We start from the raw sequence: 18,368 nt of genomic DNA on the forward strand, positions 1-18,368 counted from the left end.
ACTCCAGATGCCCGGAAGGGATCAAATCGCCCGAAATGCCTTATAGGAGAAGGCTTCAACTAGTAGCTCAGTACACCTAACTTTACGACTTCCACACTCGCATGTTATTCTGAAAACTCAACGATGCCAAAACGCTACTCCGACAACCCTCAAGCTACTACTCTAATTTATCGGTATTTTTATTTATTGTTCATTTATTCAAAGTTTTGTAACGTGAATTGTCCAACCAAAGCACTTAGCGAGTACGAGCTTTTGTCGAACTGTGAACCAAGAAAAAGAAATCGTGTTAGCTTATTTTTCTCTCTTTATTTCCTTTGCATATTCTCGAGTGTTTTTGAAAAGGTAAAAAAGTGAAACACGCTATTCACCCTCCTCTAGCACTTACTCCGATCCTACAATTAATCCACTTGAAGTCTTTAGTCTGGTTGTTACATCCTCATACATATTCTCAATTAGTTCAAAATATACTACACTAACACTTCTCTTTTTCGAGAATTCTCTATATAATTTCTCTTGGAACTCTATCATAAACTTTTTCTGAGTCAATGAATACTATGTGTAGATCTTACTTTTACTCCCGATACTTTTCAATTAGTTGCTTATGAACCCAAATTGATTTTTGATCACCGTGATCTCCTTCCTTAATCTTTTTTCTATTATTCTTCACTAAAATTTATGGTGTGACTCATAAGTTTAATACCCCTATAGTTTGCATAATTTATGACTCAATGAGTTTATATAAGGAATTAGAGTAATTACCCTCCATTGGTCAGGTATTTTTTTTCATTTTTAATATCATGTTAAATAATTTTACAAGTCATTAAATACATGTTTCTCTGGCTAGTTCCATACCTCTATCGGCATAGCATCTGATCCAACAGCTTTTCCATTTTGCATCCAATTTAAAGTTTATTCTATTTCTGAAGTTTAAATTCTACAATAAAAACTTAAAACCTACTTAAATTGTCTAAGTTAAGTTGGTCACCTAAATTTTCATTAAAAAATTGATGAAAATACCTCTTCCACCACTTTTTTTATTTCGCCATAATTTTCTAGTACCATGTTACATTTATCTTTACTACATCTTATTTAGATAAGATCTCTTTCTCTCACTTTCACTATTTTATAAATGTCTCTTTCCCCTTCTTTTGTATCCAATTTTCGATCTAACCATTTAAAAGTTTCATTATTTGTTTCATTCATTATTTTCTTAGCTTCTTTCTTTACTATTGTATATTTTTTTAAAGTTTGCTCAGTCTTACAAATATATAATTCCTCATAGGTTGTTCATGTTTCCTTCACTTTCTCCTGTATTTTCTCTTTCCACCACCAAGATTCCTTGCTTGGTGATGCATGCCCCTTTGACTCACCGAGTACACTCTTGGCTACTATTTTCAACTTCGATATCATCTTATCCCATATCGTATTAGTATTAGAATCACTATACATTTTACCTAATACTTATACTCCTACCTTCCGCTTAAATATATTTTGTTTTCCATCGTTTAACTTCCACCACTTAGTTTTAGGAGTCGTGTATATTTTTTTTATTAATACTATGATTGAGGCGTATATCCAACACTACTAACCTATGTTGGGTAGTTAAATTTTCTCTAGGGTTGATATTACAATCTTTATAAATCTCTTATCTCTCTTTCTAATTATAAGAAAGTCAATTTGTGATTTATTATTCTCACTTTTGAACGTAATTAAGTGTTCTTTTTTCTTAAAAAATATATTAGTTAATATAAGGACATATACTATCGCAAAATCCAATATAATTTTCCTTCTTCATTTCTTGTTCCAAACCCTTAACCGCTATGCACCCTTATATTCTTCATTTTTCACTCCGACATGTTCATTATATCATCTTTTATTAAAATCATTTCATTTGACAAAATGTTTTGTAATACTTCATCTAGGTCGTTCCAAAACCTTAATTTGGTATCTTCATCTAATCCTACTTGAGGTGCATATATGTTAATTACATTCATAATTACTTTTATCACTGCTATTTTGAGAGTAATAATTCTATCCTCCTTTCTAACTACTGCTACACCTACATCCTTTAACAAACTATCTATAAAAATACTCACTCCATTTCTTGTTTTACACTTTCTAGTGGACCATAACTTACAACACGAGTTCTCTATCATCTTTGCCTTCTCGCCTATTCATGTTGTCTCTTATACACACAAAATACTAATTTTTCTCCTAATCATCGTATCTATTACCTCCATTGTTTTATAGGGTTCTTATATTTCATATTCCAAATCTTAAATTATTAGTTTTCTTATAATATTTATTCTTCACCTATGGTGTGAAAACTCTTGCATATTTAACACTACACTCAAGTTCTTATGAAGACGTAGCGGTCCTTGCCAATATATTATAGTAGGACCATCCAACACGAACTCTTGCATATTTGTCACTACACTCGAGTTCTGAAAATGTAACAATCCTTAACGAGACAGTACAGTCAGACTCTACAAACACCCGAGTTCCGGAGATATAACGGTCCTTAACGAAACATTACAGTCAAATCCTGCAAAGTGTTCCTTCCAGGGAAGGACCTAGCATTAACACAATAGTTTAATAGACTCATTCATTAAATATTTGTTATAGTTTAACAAATATTTATCATAGTTTAATATTGGCTGACAGCCTAACACAACCCTCCTCCTTTATCTAGGCTTGGGACCGACCATAATTGGTTTGTCAGGGGTGGAATTCTAAATACATCTTCCAATATCATAGGTAATTGCAAATGTCTTCCACTCTTAACCTTTCCTCCCTGCCACTAATCTTTATTGCCAATGGTTCACCGAATCCTATCAAAGGACACAATTCATCACATACCTTCTCATTATCCTTAGCAAAATTCCTTTATGTTCTAAGTTTCCAGGATCTTGTTGTCCATTAACACTAGCAAAATCCTACCCATTGCATTTCTTACACAAAAGTTATTTATAATGCATGACAATGCAGGTTGACCCTTGTTGATTTTTTTTCAGGTTTGAGAAAACCAAAGCCTACTTCTGATTAATAACTAAATGTCTCCCAATTGTCAAGGACAAGCATTCCTGTAGACAGGAATGTTCTTTGAATCTTTACACTTTCTGGATCACTAAAATTAGCAATGATTTAAAAGTCGTCATTCCATGAAATGGGCAAGAGCTGCAGGACTTACATTTTCTGGATCACTGAAATTTATAATTATTTGCTCATCATTATTCCATGAAAAGAGCAGGAGTCGAAGAATTTGAGCTAAATCATCAATTAACTTGTTATGACAGCATCACAATCTCTTAATCTTCTGATTACTTGTCCAGTTTAGATTGTGGTAGGCCAACGAGTATAACATGGCTTAATTTACTTCAATCAATTAGGTTAAATTCTATGAAAGCCCAGTGCATGTATCAAATCCAGTAAGTTCAGACCATATCAAAAAGTGTACATACACATTAAGGGACTAAATTATCTTGCTTGATCCTGGAGACAAAAATGCAAATATTGAGTTAAACAATGGATGTTAAGAACTTGGTCAACATGATTGCTATTGCAGATATACCAGACTGACCCAATGGTTGTTATTGTCAATTAATATTCCAGCCAATCAAATACTATAACCATATCTCTTAAAGCATTTTTTTCTACCCCAAATGCCTTCCTATGTGGATAGGCATTCCAGTAAAGCTGCAACAGATCCTTCAAAGGTTATTTTACTATAAGCTAAGATCACAAACATCTCAGTATTTTCCAAATCAACTAAGAAAATAGGTGCCATGGCATTGGACATTTATATTCAGACAAAGAGGTGAAGAATAGGTAATAGCAAGCATATGATAGAATGTAGAATGAAGAGAAGTTGAATTGCAATTGAAAAAAACCTATTGAATTAACGAAATAAACATATAATAATCTAGTACCTTGAAATAGCAAATCAATTGGGTATGTAAATGCAAGTAACTAACCTCTTGATACAAGCCTTGTGCCTTCATCAAATTTCCCAGATTGCTATGGGCATCAACCTAATTTGCCAAGATTTCTTACGTTCATTCCATTATACATAACATCTGAACAGAGCTATAAGATATCTGTTACCAATCGAGGATTTAAAGCAAGAGCATGGCGGCAACACTGAGCTGCATCGTTCAGTCTTCCTATTCTGGTGTATGCACTAGCTAAGTTTGACCATGCATCAGCGAAATTTGGTCGCAACTGCAAATGGAAATCATAGTGCACATAGATCGCGTCAAACAGATGGATGTAAAATAGAAATAATTTTTCTATTGGATAAAAATCAACTGCTCCCTAATTACGAAAGCTAGCTGCACCTATGATGCAGGTGTTGACTCAATTTTAGAAACTGCATATACGCTGACAATCTGATGTCAATCTTCAAGTATCAAAAGGTAAAATTGTTAATTTATATAGTAGCTGAAGAGCCAAGATCTGCCTTCTCAAAAAGAAAATAACAAAACAGAGATATATAAATAGCCTACATTATAATAGGATACAGAATCCTCTTGCTCATTCATATATGAAACTACTATGACTTCAAATTTTTCTGATGTTAACAGTTTCTATGATCATGATAGGAATCACAAAAACTGGTATCAGAACAAAAGATGTGAGACTGACATTTGCAATTTAATGGTTAGTTGAGAGTCAAGAAAGACCATAAATGGGAGTTACATCTTGTACTTTTCTCAACCTTACAGAATGGTCAAAACTCTTACTCCCTACACCACACGTCGCCCGGGTCTTGGGAAGCATCCGTGCACGTGCGAATGGTCGGTGAGCGTCCATCGTGCTAGCCTCCGTCGTGCGAGCCTCCGACGGAAGCAGAAACGTGATTTAGGTTTTTTTTTGTTTTTAAACTTAAGATTTAATCGAATACTTTAGATTAATAATTTTAATAACTTCCAGCAATGAATGAGATAATTTAAATAGACATAATTAAAGCCTAACTTACACCGCACACCCTATCCACATCTAAAAAAATTCAGTTTGAGATTTTTTTTTTTTGCTTAATATTATAACTTAACCCCTAAACTCTAAAGGCAAAACCTTAAATAGTGTACCCATAGGCCAAAACAAATAATCAAAAAAATCACAAAAATCTAAAAATGAAATGCACTTGATCAGGTCACATAACTATATTGTAATTTAATAATTAATATTTATATTTTTTTAAAAAAATAATATTTAGATTAAATTGTTGTTCTAACTTAATTTTTAATCTTTTATTTGATTCTTGAAGATTAATAGCAGAAAATGAGAAACAACCAAAGGTGGAATTGAAACGGAAGTCTAGTGATATTGTTTGGAATTATGGGATATTGTATTGCATAGAAAAAGGAGATTGTATCACATGCAAATTATGTAAAAGGCTTATTAAGGGAGGAGTTTATCTGATGAAGCATCATATTGCGGATTCTGTAGGACAAGCCTAAAACATCTGATGAAGACAAAATAAAGGAGTAAGAGTTTATCTTGACAATAACAAGAATAAGAAGCGAACAATGGTGGAAGAATTAAAAGAAGAGGGTGAACGCAAATATAGGTGTTGACGTAGAGGATGAAAATTGTAAGTGGAGGGAGGTTCTTCTAAAAAAAGTCAAAGCGCCTCGGGCCTATTGAAAGTGGGCATCTACAATCAATCCAACAAGGGCAAGATAACAAAACATAAATGATGCATTAAAGTTAAAGTTTACAAATGATCTGCATAAGTACCTTGCAATATGGATTTATGCGGTGGGGATTCTTTTTTATGCAATTGACAATAAGGCTTTAGACAATTTGTAGAGGTGGTTGGTGGTTGGTCAATTCGATCCGAGCTACAAACCTCCAAGTCAATATCTTCTAAGCAAGCCACTTTTGAAACTGGAAGTTGAGAGAATCAAATTATCTCTCAAAAAGCATAAAGAAGAGTAGATGAAAAATGGATGTTCAATTATGACCGATACATGGACGGATCACAAGAGGAGAAGCATTATGAATTTATGTGTTAATTGCAAACTAAATACTTCATTCTTTGGTTCTATTGAAGAATCCATGAAGGCACACACTAGAACTTAACTCTTTGAGTTTGTGGGAAAATATATCAATGAAATTGGCCCTCAACATGTGGTTCAAGTAGACGGACAATGTGATAAAAATATGGCGGCTGCAGAATTATTTAAGGTTACACAACCTCAAATTTTTTGAACCTCTTGTGTGACTCATACAATCAACCTCATACTGAAGCAATTGGAAAGCTACTCAAGTTTAGTGGAATACTTGAAAAGCAAAGGCTCTAACAATATTCATTTATGCATATCATAGACCTTTGGTTATTATGAGGAGATATACCAAAAAGAGGGATGAGGGATACTGTGAGGCCCGAAGTGACTAGATTTGCTACTTCATTTTTGACATTGGAAAGTTTGCAAGAAAGATTTTACATCTGAGGAATAGAGCAACACAAAATTAAGTAGTGTGAAGGGGAAAGCGGCGGAGGCGATGAAAAAAAGTATCTCTTTTTGGAATGGTGTTTCTTTGGTTTTGAATGTCTTCACCCCTTTAGTAAAAGTTTTACACCTTGTTGACGGTGACAAAAAGCCCTCAATGGTTTTTTTATTGGGTGCACTTAAACAAGCCAAGGAAAAGATTATTATAAAGACTTTAAAAAAGGAAGAAAATGTCATTCCTATTTTGAAGATTATTGATGAGAAGTCTAAGGGTATATTTGAGTTCTTTGCATTATACCGCTTACTTATTGAATCCGATTTTTTACTTCAAAGATCTAAGCATACAAAATGACGCCAATGTTATGAATGGGTTCTTAAATTGCGTTGAGAGAATTTTTCCCACCAACGAGGACATACAATCTACCATTTCTAATGATGAATTGTTGAAGTATAAGAGTAAATTCGAAAACTTTGGAAGAAAAATGGTGGTCACGGCATATGAGAAAGTGGATGTGTACCATGACTTTGGCCCAGGTACATCTCTTTCCTTTATTTCTATTCACTAACATACATGTCTCTTTACTTATTTTTGGATTTATTATTTTTTTACTTCTTTACTTTTTTAAGTTGGACAGTGGTCTATTTATGGTGGTGACACTCCAAACTTACAAAAAATGGCAATGTTATTTCTCTTCATTGGGGTGTGAAATAAATTGGAGTCAATTTGAAGGGGTAAATTGTAATTCAAAATTTATGTTATCTATTCTTTCTTTTTATTATTTTTTCATAATTTTCTAATTGTTTAGACACATACTAAGAAGAGAAATAGGCTTGAGACATTAAGATTGAATAACCTTGTATACGTCAAATTTAACGTCAATCTTATGAAGAAAAAGAGTAAAAGAGAAATGGATAGAGACTTGCTTATATCCTCTCAAGCTAGTGAAGCTCAAGGTTGGCTTGTTGATGATGGTGATGAAGATGAGATCGAGCTGGGTTCAGGACTTGGAGAATGGTGGCAGAGGCCTCAGGCGCAGATGAAATGCTACAACCAAGGAGGAGAGCAAGAAACATCACCATTAGAGAACTTGATGAGGATTTAGATACATCGGAGGAGGAGAATGAATAAGATGTTGATTTTGAGTCCTATGATGAGAGGATCATAGATGTAGTTGATGGTGCATGTGTAGATGATTTAGAAGATTAGTTATGTTTAGTCTAGTACTAGTACTAGTTGACTTTTGCCATGTTAAATTGAAGCTTTGAATTTTAAACTTAAACTTTTGGTATAAGTAATGATATTACTTTTTTATTATTAATACGATGATGAATGTTTATTAATTATCTTGTTAGTAACATTTATATATTTATTTGTATCTTATATAAATTGTATTATATTGTAGGAACTTATTTATGCATAAACATCATAAAAAATGACCATGTAGGAAGCTTTTTTATTGTAGGAACCCTAAAAAAAATTCAATCGCCAAGGCGATCACGAACCACCACCCGGCCACCGCCTACCGCTTTTTACAACACTAACTAAATTACAAGGTAAGGAAACACAACTAGACTTTAAAAGGTGAATTGGGACCTGTGAAGCTACAAGTGACACTCACATATTTAGTGAAAATACTGTGAGGCTGTCAAGCTAAGAGACAGAAGCCGGAAAAATAGCCAACAAGTAAGAATATAGTAGAAGTCTCAGCGGAGGAAACAAACCTTGAGGGCAGTTTGATAAAGTTGTATAGCGAGATTAATGTCACCCTTTTCCTGTGTCAACATTATCTATATCATTTCTAAGTTGAGATATTTCATGCACATAGATCTAGGCTAGAACAACAAGAATCAGATACTACAGAAAAATAGAGAAATAAATCTTGCCAACTGTCAGTTTCAGTAATAAGAATTTTTTACCTTCCAAGCATTTGCCATGTTACCATAACATTCTGGAAAATGAGGATCGATTGCAAGAGCCTCTTGATTCTTTGCAATACATGCATCAAAATCTTGCAACTAAAGTGAGACAACAAGTCTCATAATCAGACAATAAAACCAAAGAACAAGATTCTGACACAAACTACGAGAAGGATCAAAAAGTCAAGTATAAAGTAGTAAACACGGTGTGATAAGGAAAAAGTTATGCGTATTTGAGAAGAATGAACTGTAAGACCTGATAGTATATTGCACCGAGAAGGAGAAGATTGTCAGTTCGTTTTGGATTTTTTATATAAACGTCGTTGCTGTACTCCAATGCCTTATTGTAGTTTCCAGCTTTGTAGTTCTCGTGAGAAAGATTCAAGTGGATGTCCTCGTCGCCTAAACCATCAGATTGAATCATAAATAAATGGTCGTGATCTAGTCAAGCATTTTAATTCATTACCATAGAAAAAAAAAAGAGAAAAGGAGCTTTAAAAAGGCATAAATTTAAATACTCCCGTCAGTTTTAATTGACAAAAAAAAAGTTTACAAACAGGATCAGAACAAAAGGAGAGAATACAAACCTTCGATCGGCTTTGTGATCAAGGTCTTGATGTCGGCCGAACTATCAAGCAACTGCAGAGCGAACGGCGTCTCTGCATCGCTGGCCCCTAGTGCGTGGAACCCTGATCCGCCAGGCACGCTCACCCCAAACAGTTGTTGCAACTGCGGCAGCGACTGCAGCTTATGCAGCGGCTGGGGCTGCCGCGCGTCACCCTGCAGCGAGAGCATCAGCGCAGCAAGAGCCTAGAATCCGCCCAACGATCGCGGAAAAGGAACGTCGAGCGAGGGAGATTGGAGATCCAGACGGAGCCCAGCGCGATCAGGGAAGGAAAGGCGGATCGAATCTAAGAGTGACGGAAAAACCCTAACGTCAGATTCTTCCTCTCTGCGACGCGCTAGGGCTTTCCCTTCCTTCGCTTTTACCATTCCGCGCTTCCACGGTCGCTGCTAAAAAGGACAAGTTCTCCGTGGCAGTGCTACTAATGGGACTGGCGCATTATGAGAGATCATAGCCTCCGTCCACGCGTTTCACTTGGATGACACGATGAACGGTGGAGAATTGTCTAGTAGGGCAATCATTGCGAGGCGCATGATAAATATTTTAAAAGGGCCCTGAATTTTAAACATTTTATATTTTCGCTTAAATCACATCTAACCTATAAACCTTATAAAATAAAATAAGTAAATACTAACATTGCTCGAGTTGTTTTTATTTTTTAAAACTGATATAAATTAGAAAAAAAAATACAAGGTTCATAAAACATGCTAGTTCGAATATATTAAACACATATAGAAGATTTAATTTAAATTCTTTACTTAAAAATAAAATGTAAAATTAAATTAGAACCTGATTGCATTAATATTTTATTATTAATCTTTACAATTATAGAATATTTTATTCTATATTTTGTTCGGTTGCATATTATTTATACTCTACGAGCAAATATTGGAGAAATGAATGAGATTTTTTTTATGTGGCCTTGGTAGTGGAAAAATAAAATTTTTTATATTCTTTTTGAGATCATGATTTAAATTTTCTATTAAACATAAAATAATACAATATTAGGCTTATTTTTATAATAATTTTAAAAAAAATTATAAATAATAATTACACTATAGCAAAGGGACAATATAGATATGCAATATTCATATGTCACACTTGTGTGTGTATATATTTAATTACAATCTAAAATATATTTAACTCAAAAGTCACTATTAATTATTTTAAAAATATATATCCTATTGATTTAAGAGTTAATTTAATGGGTTAAATTTACTATTTACGTTTTAGAATAAAGATCTTTTAGAAATAATATACAAGTTTTTTTTTCAAAATAGTAAATATTTTTCAAAAAAAAATAATCTAGAATTACCTTAACAAAAATTAATAAAAACAATTAACTTAAAATGCACATTAGAGAAATTTTGAGGCAAAAAAAGTGTCAAATACATTGAAATTTATAAAATACGCTAAAAGTGAACTTATATAATAATAAATTATATGGAAAATTTTATACAAAGTGTTAAAGTGTAGAAATTAAAAGAAAGTTTAATATAAATAAAAGATTATTAAAAAATGAAAGATTTAATGTGGCTCAAACCGGAGTCAATCTAGTTGAATTTTGGCTGAACCATTCGACCCAATGCGAATTGCTCCGGTTCGATCAATTAGGAAGGATTTCAATGGAGAACCTGAATCCCTAGCTTTCGCATTTTGTTTTCTCCCGCGCGATCTCTCTTCCCCCTTTCCCTCCCGCAGGTCGCATCCGTCGCCGCCGCTCACAGCTCGCCTCTCGGTTGTATCCCACCGAACCAAGTGCAACCCGCGGGCCATCCGTTCGTCCTCAGCGTGCTGACTGCGCAGCCTTCCTCCCGTGGTATCGCCGGCACCAGCCTGTCGCCGCCATCGCCTGCATCCCTCTTCCGGAACTACTGTAACCGCAGCACCACCTTGTCTTTCCTTCCTTCTTCCTCCTTAGTGGAATCTTAACTTATTTCCTCATCTCCGACAGCACCTCCTCCTCCTCCCCCTGTTCCATTCCTCGAGAGCAAGCAACTACCCTAGCCCTATTCTGCTTTTTATCTTGCGTCCCATTGTTTAGTTGCTGTTCTTCTCCGGCAGCTTTATGTGAGCGAGGGTCATTGAAGGCAGCAAGGAGGTTCTCTTCTCCTTCCCTAACGGCATAATCAGTGTTGTATGGTCGAATTGCAGCTGTTCTGTCAATTAAAAATTCGTAGGTTCTTCTTCTCTCTTCTTTGGATCAGGTGTAGTCGTAGGTGCAGCTTTTGGTGAACAGGTAGACGCAGCCCCTTCAGATTATCTATGATCCACACACACATATTTGTTAGGAATTAAGATCATAGAAGGAGTAGTTTATTTTTTGTTAATTAGGGAATAAGCTTGACAATTCATCCATGTTTGTAACAGTGGAAGGCAATAAATTTGTTTCTTAGACTCAGCATAGAAGATGCCTGATTATTATGACATGGACGATATCATCATGGAGGATCAGGTTAGGGGTTATCATTGCTTGATTTCATCATGACACACAAGGTCATCTATGCTAATATTTGGTATTGAAATGTCGGTTTTACAGCATATTCAAGTTATTTTTCAAGTTGGAGCTAATGGTGTTGGCTTGCTAGATCCAGGTTCAGAAAATAACAGTGTATGACATTTATTTCACCGTGATCAAGGCAGGTCATTTTTTTTATTCTATGCCTGAAATGTGTCTCTCTGTTTATTATCTAGGTAGAGAAGGGTGCTAAAGTAGAACTTCCTTTTTGGCTTGCTCATGAATTGCAATTGAGGCAAGCAGTATCAATCTATCTTCCAGCCTGCTTCAGCCAAAAGTAAGTTTTTTTAATCTTTTGAATAATGTTTGCCTAAAGTAGATACTTACTGAATTAGCTGATATGAAGTTCAGGATTTTCTAATAGTTTTGTTGGAGATTTTAATCATGAGAACTTTTAAAATTCCCAAATTGATTTACCTTTTTTTAAGCCAAATTTTCAAAAGTCTGACTTTATTTTGTTACTGAAATAACTTTAAAATTAAAGAAAACCAATCTTGGATCAAAGGAAATAAGTTATGATTCCATTCTCAAGTTATGATTCAACCATTCTCTTGCAGCATTCACCCAAGAGAATTCTCTTTATTGGTGTCATGGATCTATAAATAAAATTTAAAAATCTTAATCAATAGTAGTGGAAAGCCTCTACTTTCCTATTTTATTTTCTTTCTCATTATGAGTTGCAAATTTATATGTTGCACTTTTGCTGCTTGTTTATTGAAGAGACTCAGACATCTATCCTCACTGCCATGCAAGCAGTAGGGGAGCAGCACTAGTTGTATTTGTAGGTAAAAGCCACACAAAGGTTCAATCTTCACTTTGGGAGTAGAGTTTCACTCTCGCTTTGAGTTCCTTCTTAATTTATTTAATTATGTATTTTATCAAATTTGATTGTGTAAATTTGTTATATTGTTCAATATGTGTTACAAATCTAAAATTGAAATCTCTTGACAATGGATAGTGTAAATTTATCCCCGGACAAGTCTGACTTCTAAAACTCTTGCCGCTGAATTATGGATGTTTTTCAGCAAGATAATTATTATGAATTTATGTTCTATAAGACAACTTTAATATATAGATGTATGTACTAATCATTTCTTAATTTTGGGCTTTTATGAATAATGTTAATGGATACAAGACTCTTTACGAAGTTTTTTGCTTGATCAAATGCTGAATAGTTTTTCTTTGCTCATGTGGATTTATGAAATTGTGCTACTATCTAATATAATGACGGTTTAATCTGTATTCATTCCATTGTTGCAATTATCTTTTCCATGTGCTGAAACAGGACTAGGAATGAAATCAAAGCTGATGCTGCATGTGTTAACTTAAAGGTTCATTGCCCTTACTTTTATGAGTTGGGTTGCAAGATTGTTCCACTGTGAGTTCTGTTAGAATTTCCTACTCGTCCTTTTTCCTGAGCATTTTTTGCAGTTACATTATAGAATACATGAAGAAATGAATATTCACGGTTTACACAAAAAAGCTTCAATATGGGGATTTTTTTTTTAGCATGTGTGATACGTTTCATAATTTTGTTTCTTGATTTTGGCTTCCTCATAAAGAGATGATCTTGCCAAATAACAATGTTGGTGTATAGGTCCAGAAATCATTGTGCAGAAGACACTGATTATTTGCCATCAATTTGTCTACTTTAGGTAGGACAGAGCTTGGGAATTTGGAACTAACTTGGAAGATTTTTGTTGACTTCCATGAAAAGTTTATACTTTTAACCTGTGTAGGCTAATTCTGGAGTATGGAAAAACTGAGGACAAACTTATACTCTGAACTATTAATCATTGAATTGTCAAATATATTAAAAAAATTATCATCTCGGTTGACTTTTCAGTTTAGCAGAAACATTTTGGTATGTATATATTTTTTAAGTTTCAGTAGTTTGTTTTAAACATTACAACGTGAGCCAATTAAAACAGAACAGAGGAAACAAAAGTTGTATAGACCTTTTTGTTTGAGTGTCAATCTTGTTGATAAGCCAAAAAAAAAAAACAAAACAAATACTGCTGTTGTTTTGTAGGTCAGACTGACATTTGGATGGAACTGAGAAAAACCTTCAAGTCCAGGATGATTTGATAGAGACCATTGAAAATTTGTAGCCATGTTTAATATGGCGGCAAAGTAAAGTAGTTCACCATCCTTTATCTTGCAATACCTGTCCTAAAGTATTAGAATAATCTTTTTGCACGCTTTTAGTATCTCTAAACTTTATATTGTCAAGGATATTATAACAATCTCTGTTAGTAAGTTTAGTAAGTGGAATTCATAGTGACAGATGCTCCAGATCCAGTCAAACGGTCTATGTTTATTGCAGGGTTAGTGATAAGACGATTGGCTCATTTCTATATGAAACATTCACTAGTAGGTACCTGGAGATGCTGAGCAAGTCACACAGTGCTTCAGTTTTAACTGCTCCAAAATTCCTGCCACGTCTCTCGAAAGAAGAGATGCAATGTGAGAGCTACTATCTTAACTTGCTGATATAGATTTTCCATTTCATTTTTGCTCCTCATTAGCATTGACTCTTGTTTTTCCTCTCCAAGTGTTTGAGGCTTCCCGCTCTTCCATGATGGCCTTCAAGAAATGGCGGGCGGGTGGCTCCAGATTGGAGAAGGCACCCGTCCTAGGGAGGAAAAGGAAGACGACTATTCCAACATTTCCATCCTCGCCATGATGATATGGATCTCATTAAATGATTTGTAGCCACCTCAAATGTTGAAGATTTGGAGGAAATTGTAGATCGAGGATGTTAAAAGTTTGGAGCAGTAAGTACAATTTGATTATGATGCTTTTCAGTTTCAAGTAGAGTTTAACCATTTAAATTCGTCTGAAATCCGGAGTTGCTTCAACAGTACTGAAGAATTTAAGATTGTAAAAAATTAAAATACAAGTGGATGGAATTTGTTGACAATTGATTTCTTATATATCGGTATGCCCTTCCAGCGAGCTTAGACTGACAGGAAGCATATTGTGGTTTAATTGGACTCTTTGACAAAATATACAGAAGGTACCTCTGTTTTTTTACAAATCCTCCAAGTGCATCTCGATCTAATTTTTTTTTATTAAAAGGGTGCTCTACCCTGCACCTCTAATTTTTTTATTAAAAGGGTGCTCTACCCTGTTATTTAGCTGTGTATAATTATCTAATTGTCTTTCGGTGTTATTTAATATTGTTATCTGCTGTCTAAATTTACTGTTTAATTTCTTAATGGTGTTGTAGTAATTATGGAAATTGTAGTTATGCTTATTGTAGCAATTAAAATTTTATAGCTGTAAATTTATATCAATATTGAATACATTAAGTATGTATTGTATAAACAACTCTAGAATGTTCGTTGTGGAGCTATCAGTTGTTTACATGTTATAATTTATTTTGATTGTTGATATAAAATTTGAGGTTGGATTCATTATTTTAATATTGATTTAAAGAGTTAGATATTTAAATTATATATATATATATATAAATATATATACGGCCCTAGAGCAGACAGGGAACGCAAGAGGATAAAGGAGACAGGGAATAACATCATCCTCGAGACGCCTGTCGCCGACAAGCAGCAGAGTTGACGGTCGAGCCGTACATAGGATCATACGGCGGAAGCTTCCACCGTCACATCCGGGATATGCTCGAACGATTGCGGAATGGCGTCAAAGGTACTTTTCTGACAGAGGCTTGTTAAGGTATGTTTGGGGAAGCGTGCACGCATAGAGAAGCGTGCTCGCGCCTCTCCAGGGTCCTATATAAGGACCCCAGACGTCGACGAAGGTATGCGCAACTCTTTACTGTAGTCATATTACGCTGCATCTTTTGTTGCCTGACTTGAACGTCGAAGGGCCGTCGCCGGGAAACCCCTCCAGGCTCGGCTTCTTTGCAGGTTCGTCGGAGAGCTACACCACCAGTCGAAGACAGCGGAGCGTGTCACGTCCCCAGCTTCCGTTGACTCAGCGCTCGGACATGATCAAATTGGCGCCGTCTGTGGGAACGCACCTGAATCCGAGCTAAGTGGATGGAAGAAGCTGGACGTCAACTTCTGGTAACGCTCTCTCCCGAAGAGCTCGAAGCACTCGTCCAAACGCGAGCAGCGAAAATCGTGGAGCAGCAGCAGAAAGCTCAGGTCGAGCGGGCAGCGTAGCAGGCGACATCAGCCTCGGGGGGCCGAGCGCCACCCGAAGACAGGCAGGAGCAGATCTCAGTATGGGAGCAAAACAAGGGGTCGGGCGACACTCAGATGGGGGTGCAGCCCGCCCCAATACCTTTTCATCGGGCTCTGTTCCAGACGCCCTCGGAGGTAGCGCAAGCTAATCAAGACAAAGGATCTTCATCGGACGAAGCACCCGTCCGGGACGTCAGAAAAGGAAAGGTGCCCCGAACGGACGCGTCACCCGAGCGGATAAACCGACAGTTTTTAGACACCATTCTTCGCGATCCGCTGCCAAAGCATTATGTGCCCCCGCGATCGGGGAGTACAATGGGACAACCGACCCAGACGACCACCTGGGTAAGTTCGACAGCACTGCCACTCTGCATCATTACACAGATGGTGTGAAGTGCCAGGTTTTCCTCACCACGCTGTCGGGATCGGCGCATCGGTGGTTTCGAAGACTGCCAGACGGATCCATCATAAGTTTCAAGGAATTTCAAACGGCGTTCCTCCATCATTTTGCAAGCAGCAGGTGCCACTAGAAGACAAGCATTAACCTGTTTGCCATCAAGCATGGCGCGAGGGAGCCGCTCCGAGCGTACATTCAGCGCTTCAACTAGGTGGCCATGGACATCCCAACGGTCACCTCGGAAACAATGATGAACACGTTTACGCAAGGGCTCGTGGACGGTGACTTCTTCTGCTCGCTCATCCGGAAACCGCCTCGGGATTACGACCACATGCTGTACAAGGCCAACGAATACATCAATGTGGAGGAAGCCCAGGCGGCGAGAAGGAAAGAAGCCCTGAGTGACCAACCAGCTTCCGCCAAGCGGAAGCAGCCCATTAGTCACCAGCCACCCAGAGGATCGAGAGCCGAAGCCGCCCGTCCTCATCAACACACTCGGTCGCACGCCGTCCAGCAAGTCGCGGTTGATCGGCCCAAGCCCAGGGCGAAGGTATGGGCCCCGATGTTCTGTTCACTCCATCAGTCAACTACTCACAACACCCGCGACTGTCGGAGCCTCCCCCCCATCACTCATCCCGCGCCGAGGAGTTACCGCCGCCGATCGCCTTCACCAGATCGGCAACATTGACAACGGAGCCCCGTTCAAAGGATAGAAAGGAGATCCCTCGAGCGGTAGCATCGTCAACAGCCCGGAGCTCACCATCGGGCATTACACGAACGACATCGACCTTCCGCTCGGGAGGAGGAAAATAGGGGCAACGCATCTCGGGGAGAGATCAACATCATCGCCGGAGGCCCGACCGGCGAAGATTCCAATAGAGCCAGAAAGGTACACGCAAGGCAGCTGAGGATCCACGCTGTAGGCTGCAGTCAGGAAAGGGCGAGTGAACCCGAGATCAGCTTCGGGCCCAGGGACCTTGAAGGAGTTTAAGTCCCTCACGATGACGCCCTAATCATTAGAGCGGTAATAGCCAACTATACTATTCACCGCATTTTCATTGACATAGGCAGCTCGGTCAGCATAATATTCAAGAAAGCCTTCGACCAACTGCAAATCGATCGAGCTGAACTACTACCAATGACGACCCCCCTCTACGGGTTCACTGGGAACGAAGTCTTGCCGGTCGGCCAAGTCCGGCTAGCTATCTCGTTGGGTGAGGAGCCGCTCAGAAGGACAAGGACCACCACCTTCATCGTGGTTAATGCTCCTTCTGCATACAACGTTATCTTGGGGCGACCGACGTTCAACGAGTTCCGGGCGGTCGTCTCTACCTTCTGCCAGAAGATCAAGTTCCCGGTGGAAGATCAAGTAGGGGAGGTGCGGGGAGACCAACTGGCGGCTCGGAGATGCTATGTGGAGATGGTCCGAGCCGAATCCAAGTCCGCTTGGAAAGTGCCGCGAGTCGAGGTAAATACTATAACCGAGAAACCTGCTTCTTTGGTTTATGAAGAGAAAGAGGAGGTGCAAATTGACCCTTCCCGACCGGAGGCCACCACCTTCATAGCATCCGATCTGGAGGAGAGGCAGAAGGAGAAGCTGACCAAATGCCTACGGCAAAACTGCGACGTCTTCGCTTGGTTGACCCATGAGCTGCCAGGGGTCTCGCCAAGCGTGGCGCAGCATGAACTTCATGTCCGGCCGGACGCTCGGCCGGTGAAGCAAAGGAAGAGGGACTTCAGCGTGGAGCAAAATGTAATAATCCGGGCGGAGATAGAGAAGCTTCTGGAGGTCGACCACATAAGGGAAGTGCAATTCCCAAGTTGGCTCGCAAATATGGTTCTGGTCTCCAAGCCGGGCAACAAGTGGAGAGTCTGCATCGACTTCTGAGACTTGAACAAGGCATGCCCGAAGGACTTCTACCCCCTGCCGCGGATCGATCAACTGGTGGACTCCACGGCCGGCTGCGAGTTGATATGCATGTTGGATGCATACCAAGGCTACCATCAAGTGCCGCTCGCCCGAGAAGACCAGGAGAAGGTCAGCTACGTCACGGCGGACGGCACCTACTGCTACAATGTAATGCCGTTCGGGCTGAAGAACGCCAGAGCCACCTACCAGCGATTGATGAACAAGGTCTTTAGGGAGCAGATCGGACGCAACTTGGAAGTGTACGTGGACGACATACTTATCAAGTATTTCCGGGCGGCTGATCTCTATGCGGACATGGAGGAGACCTTCCAAACATTGAGAAGATATGGCGTCAAACTTAACCCTCAGAAGTGTTTGTTT

The 18,368-nt window shown here is 38.1% G+C and overlaps 2 protein-coding genes across 5 annotated transcripts in view; one reads left to right on the forward strand and one right to left on the reverse strand.

The window, feature by feature from the left end:
• Positions 1-9,400, reverse strand: part of LOC122046838 (probable UDP-N-acetylglucosamine--peptide N-acetylglucosaminyltransferase SEC) — a 41,220-nt gene extending 31,820 nt beyond the window's left edge. Inside the window, exons 1-6 of the mRNA XM_042607742.1 lie at positions 8,960-9,400; positions 8,629-8,774; positions 8,373-8,471; positions 8,178-8,228; positions 4,105-4,221; positions 3,975-4,031 (exon numbers count right to left, since the gene is read on the reverse strand). Of these exons, the coding sequence (XP_042463676.1) occupies positions 3,975-4,031; positions 4,105-4,221; positions 8,178-8,228; positions 8,373-8,471; positions 8,629-8,774; positions 8,960-9,167 (678 nt within the window). The 5' untranslated portion in view covers positions 9,168-9,400. The remainder of the gene's footprint in view (positions 1-3,974; positions 4,032-4,104; positions 4,222-8,177; positions 8,229-8,372; positions 8,472-8,628; positions 8,775-8,959) is intronic.
• A 1,254-nt stretch (positions 9,401-10,654) lies between these two features.
• LOC122049441 (DNA replication complex GINS protein PSF3-like) lies at positions 10,655-14,484 on the forward strand. 4 transcript variants are annotated; one of them, XM_042610823.1, is made up of 8 exons: positions 10,655-10,873; positions 10,952-11,236; positions 11,368-11,452; positions 11,537-11,608; positions 11,692-11,792; positions 12,801-12,893; positions 13,842-13,981; positions 14,071-14,484. In XM_042610823.1, the coding sequence occupies exons 3-8, from the start codon at positions 11,408-11,410 to the stop codon at positions 14,199-14,201; spliced, it is 582 nt and encodes a 193-aa protein (XP_042466757.1). In that variant the 5' UTR covers positions 10,655-10,873; positions 10,952-11,236; positions 11,368-11,407; the 3' UTR covers positions 14,202-14,484. The 4 variants fall into 4 exon arrangements, with proteins under 4 accessions (XP_042466757.1, XP_042466760.1, XP_042466759.1 ...); XM_042610826.1 differs by having other exon boundaries at positions 13,890-13,981; XM_042610825.1 differs by having other exon boundaries at positions 10,952-11,173.
• The last annotated feature ends 3,884 nt before the right edge of the window (positions 14,485-18,368 follow it).

The sequence above is a fragment of the Zingiber officinale genome, chromosome 2B (assembly GCF_018446385.1).
Source record: "Zingiber officinale cultivar Zhangliang chromosome 2B, Zo_v1.1, whole genome shotgun sequence".
Taxonomy (NCBI): domain Eukaryota; kingdom Viridiplantae; phylum Streptophyta; class Magnoliopsida; order Zingiberales; family Zingiberaceae; genus Zingiber; species Zingiber officinale.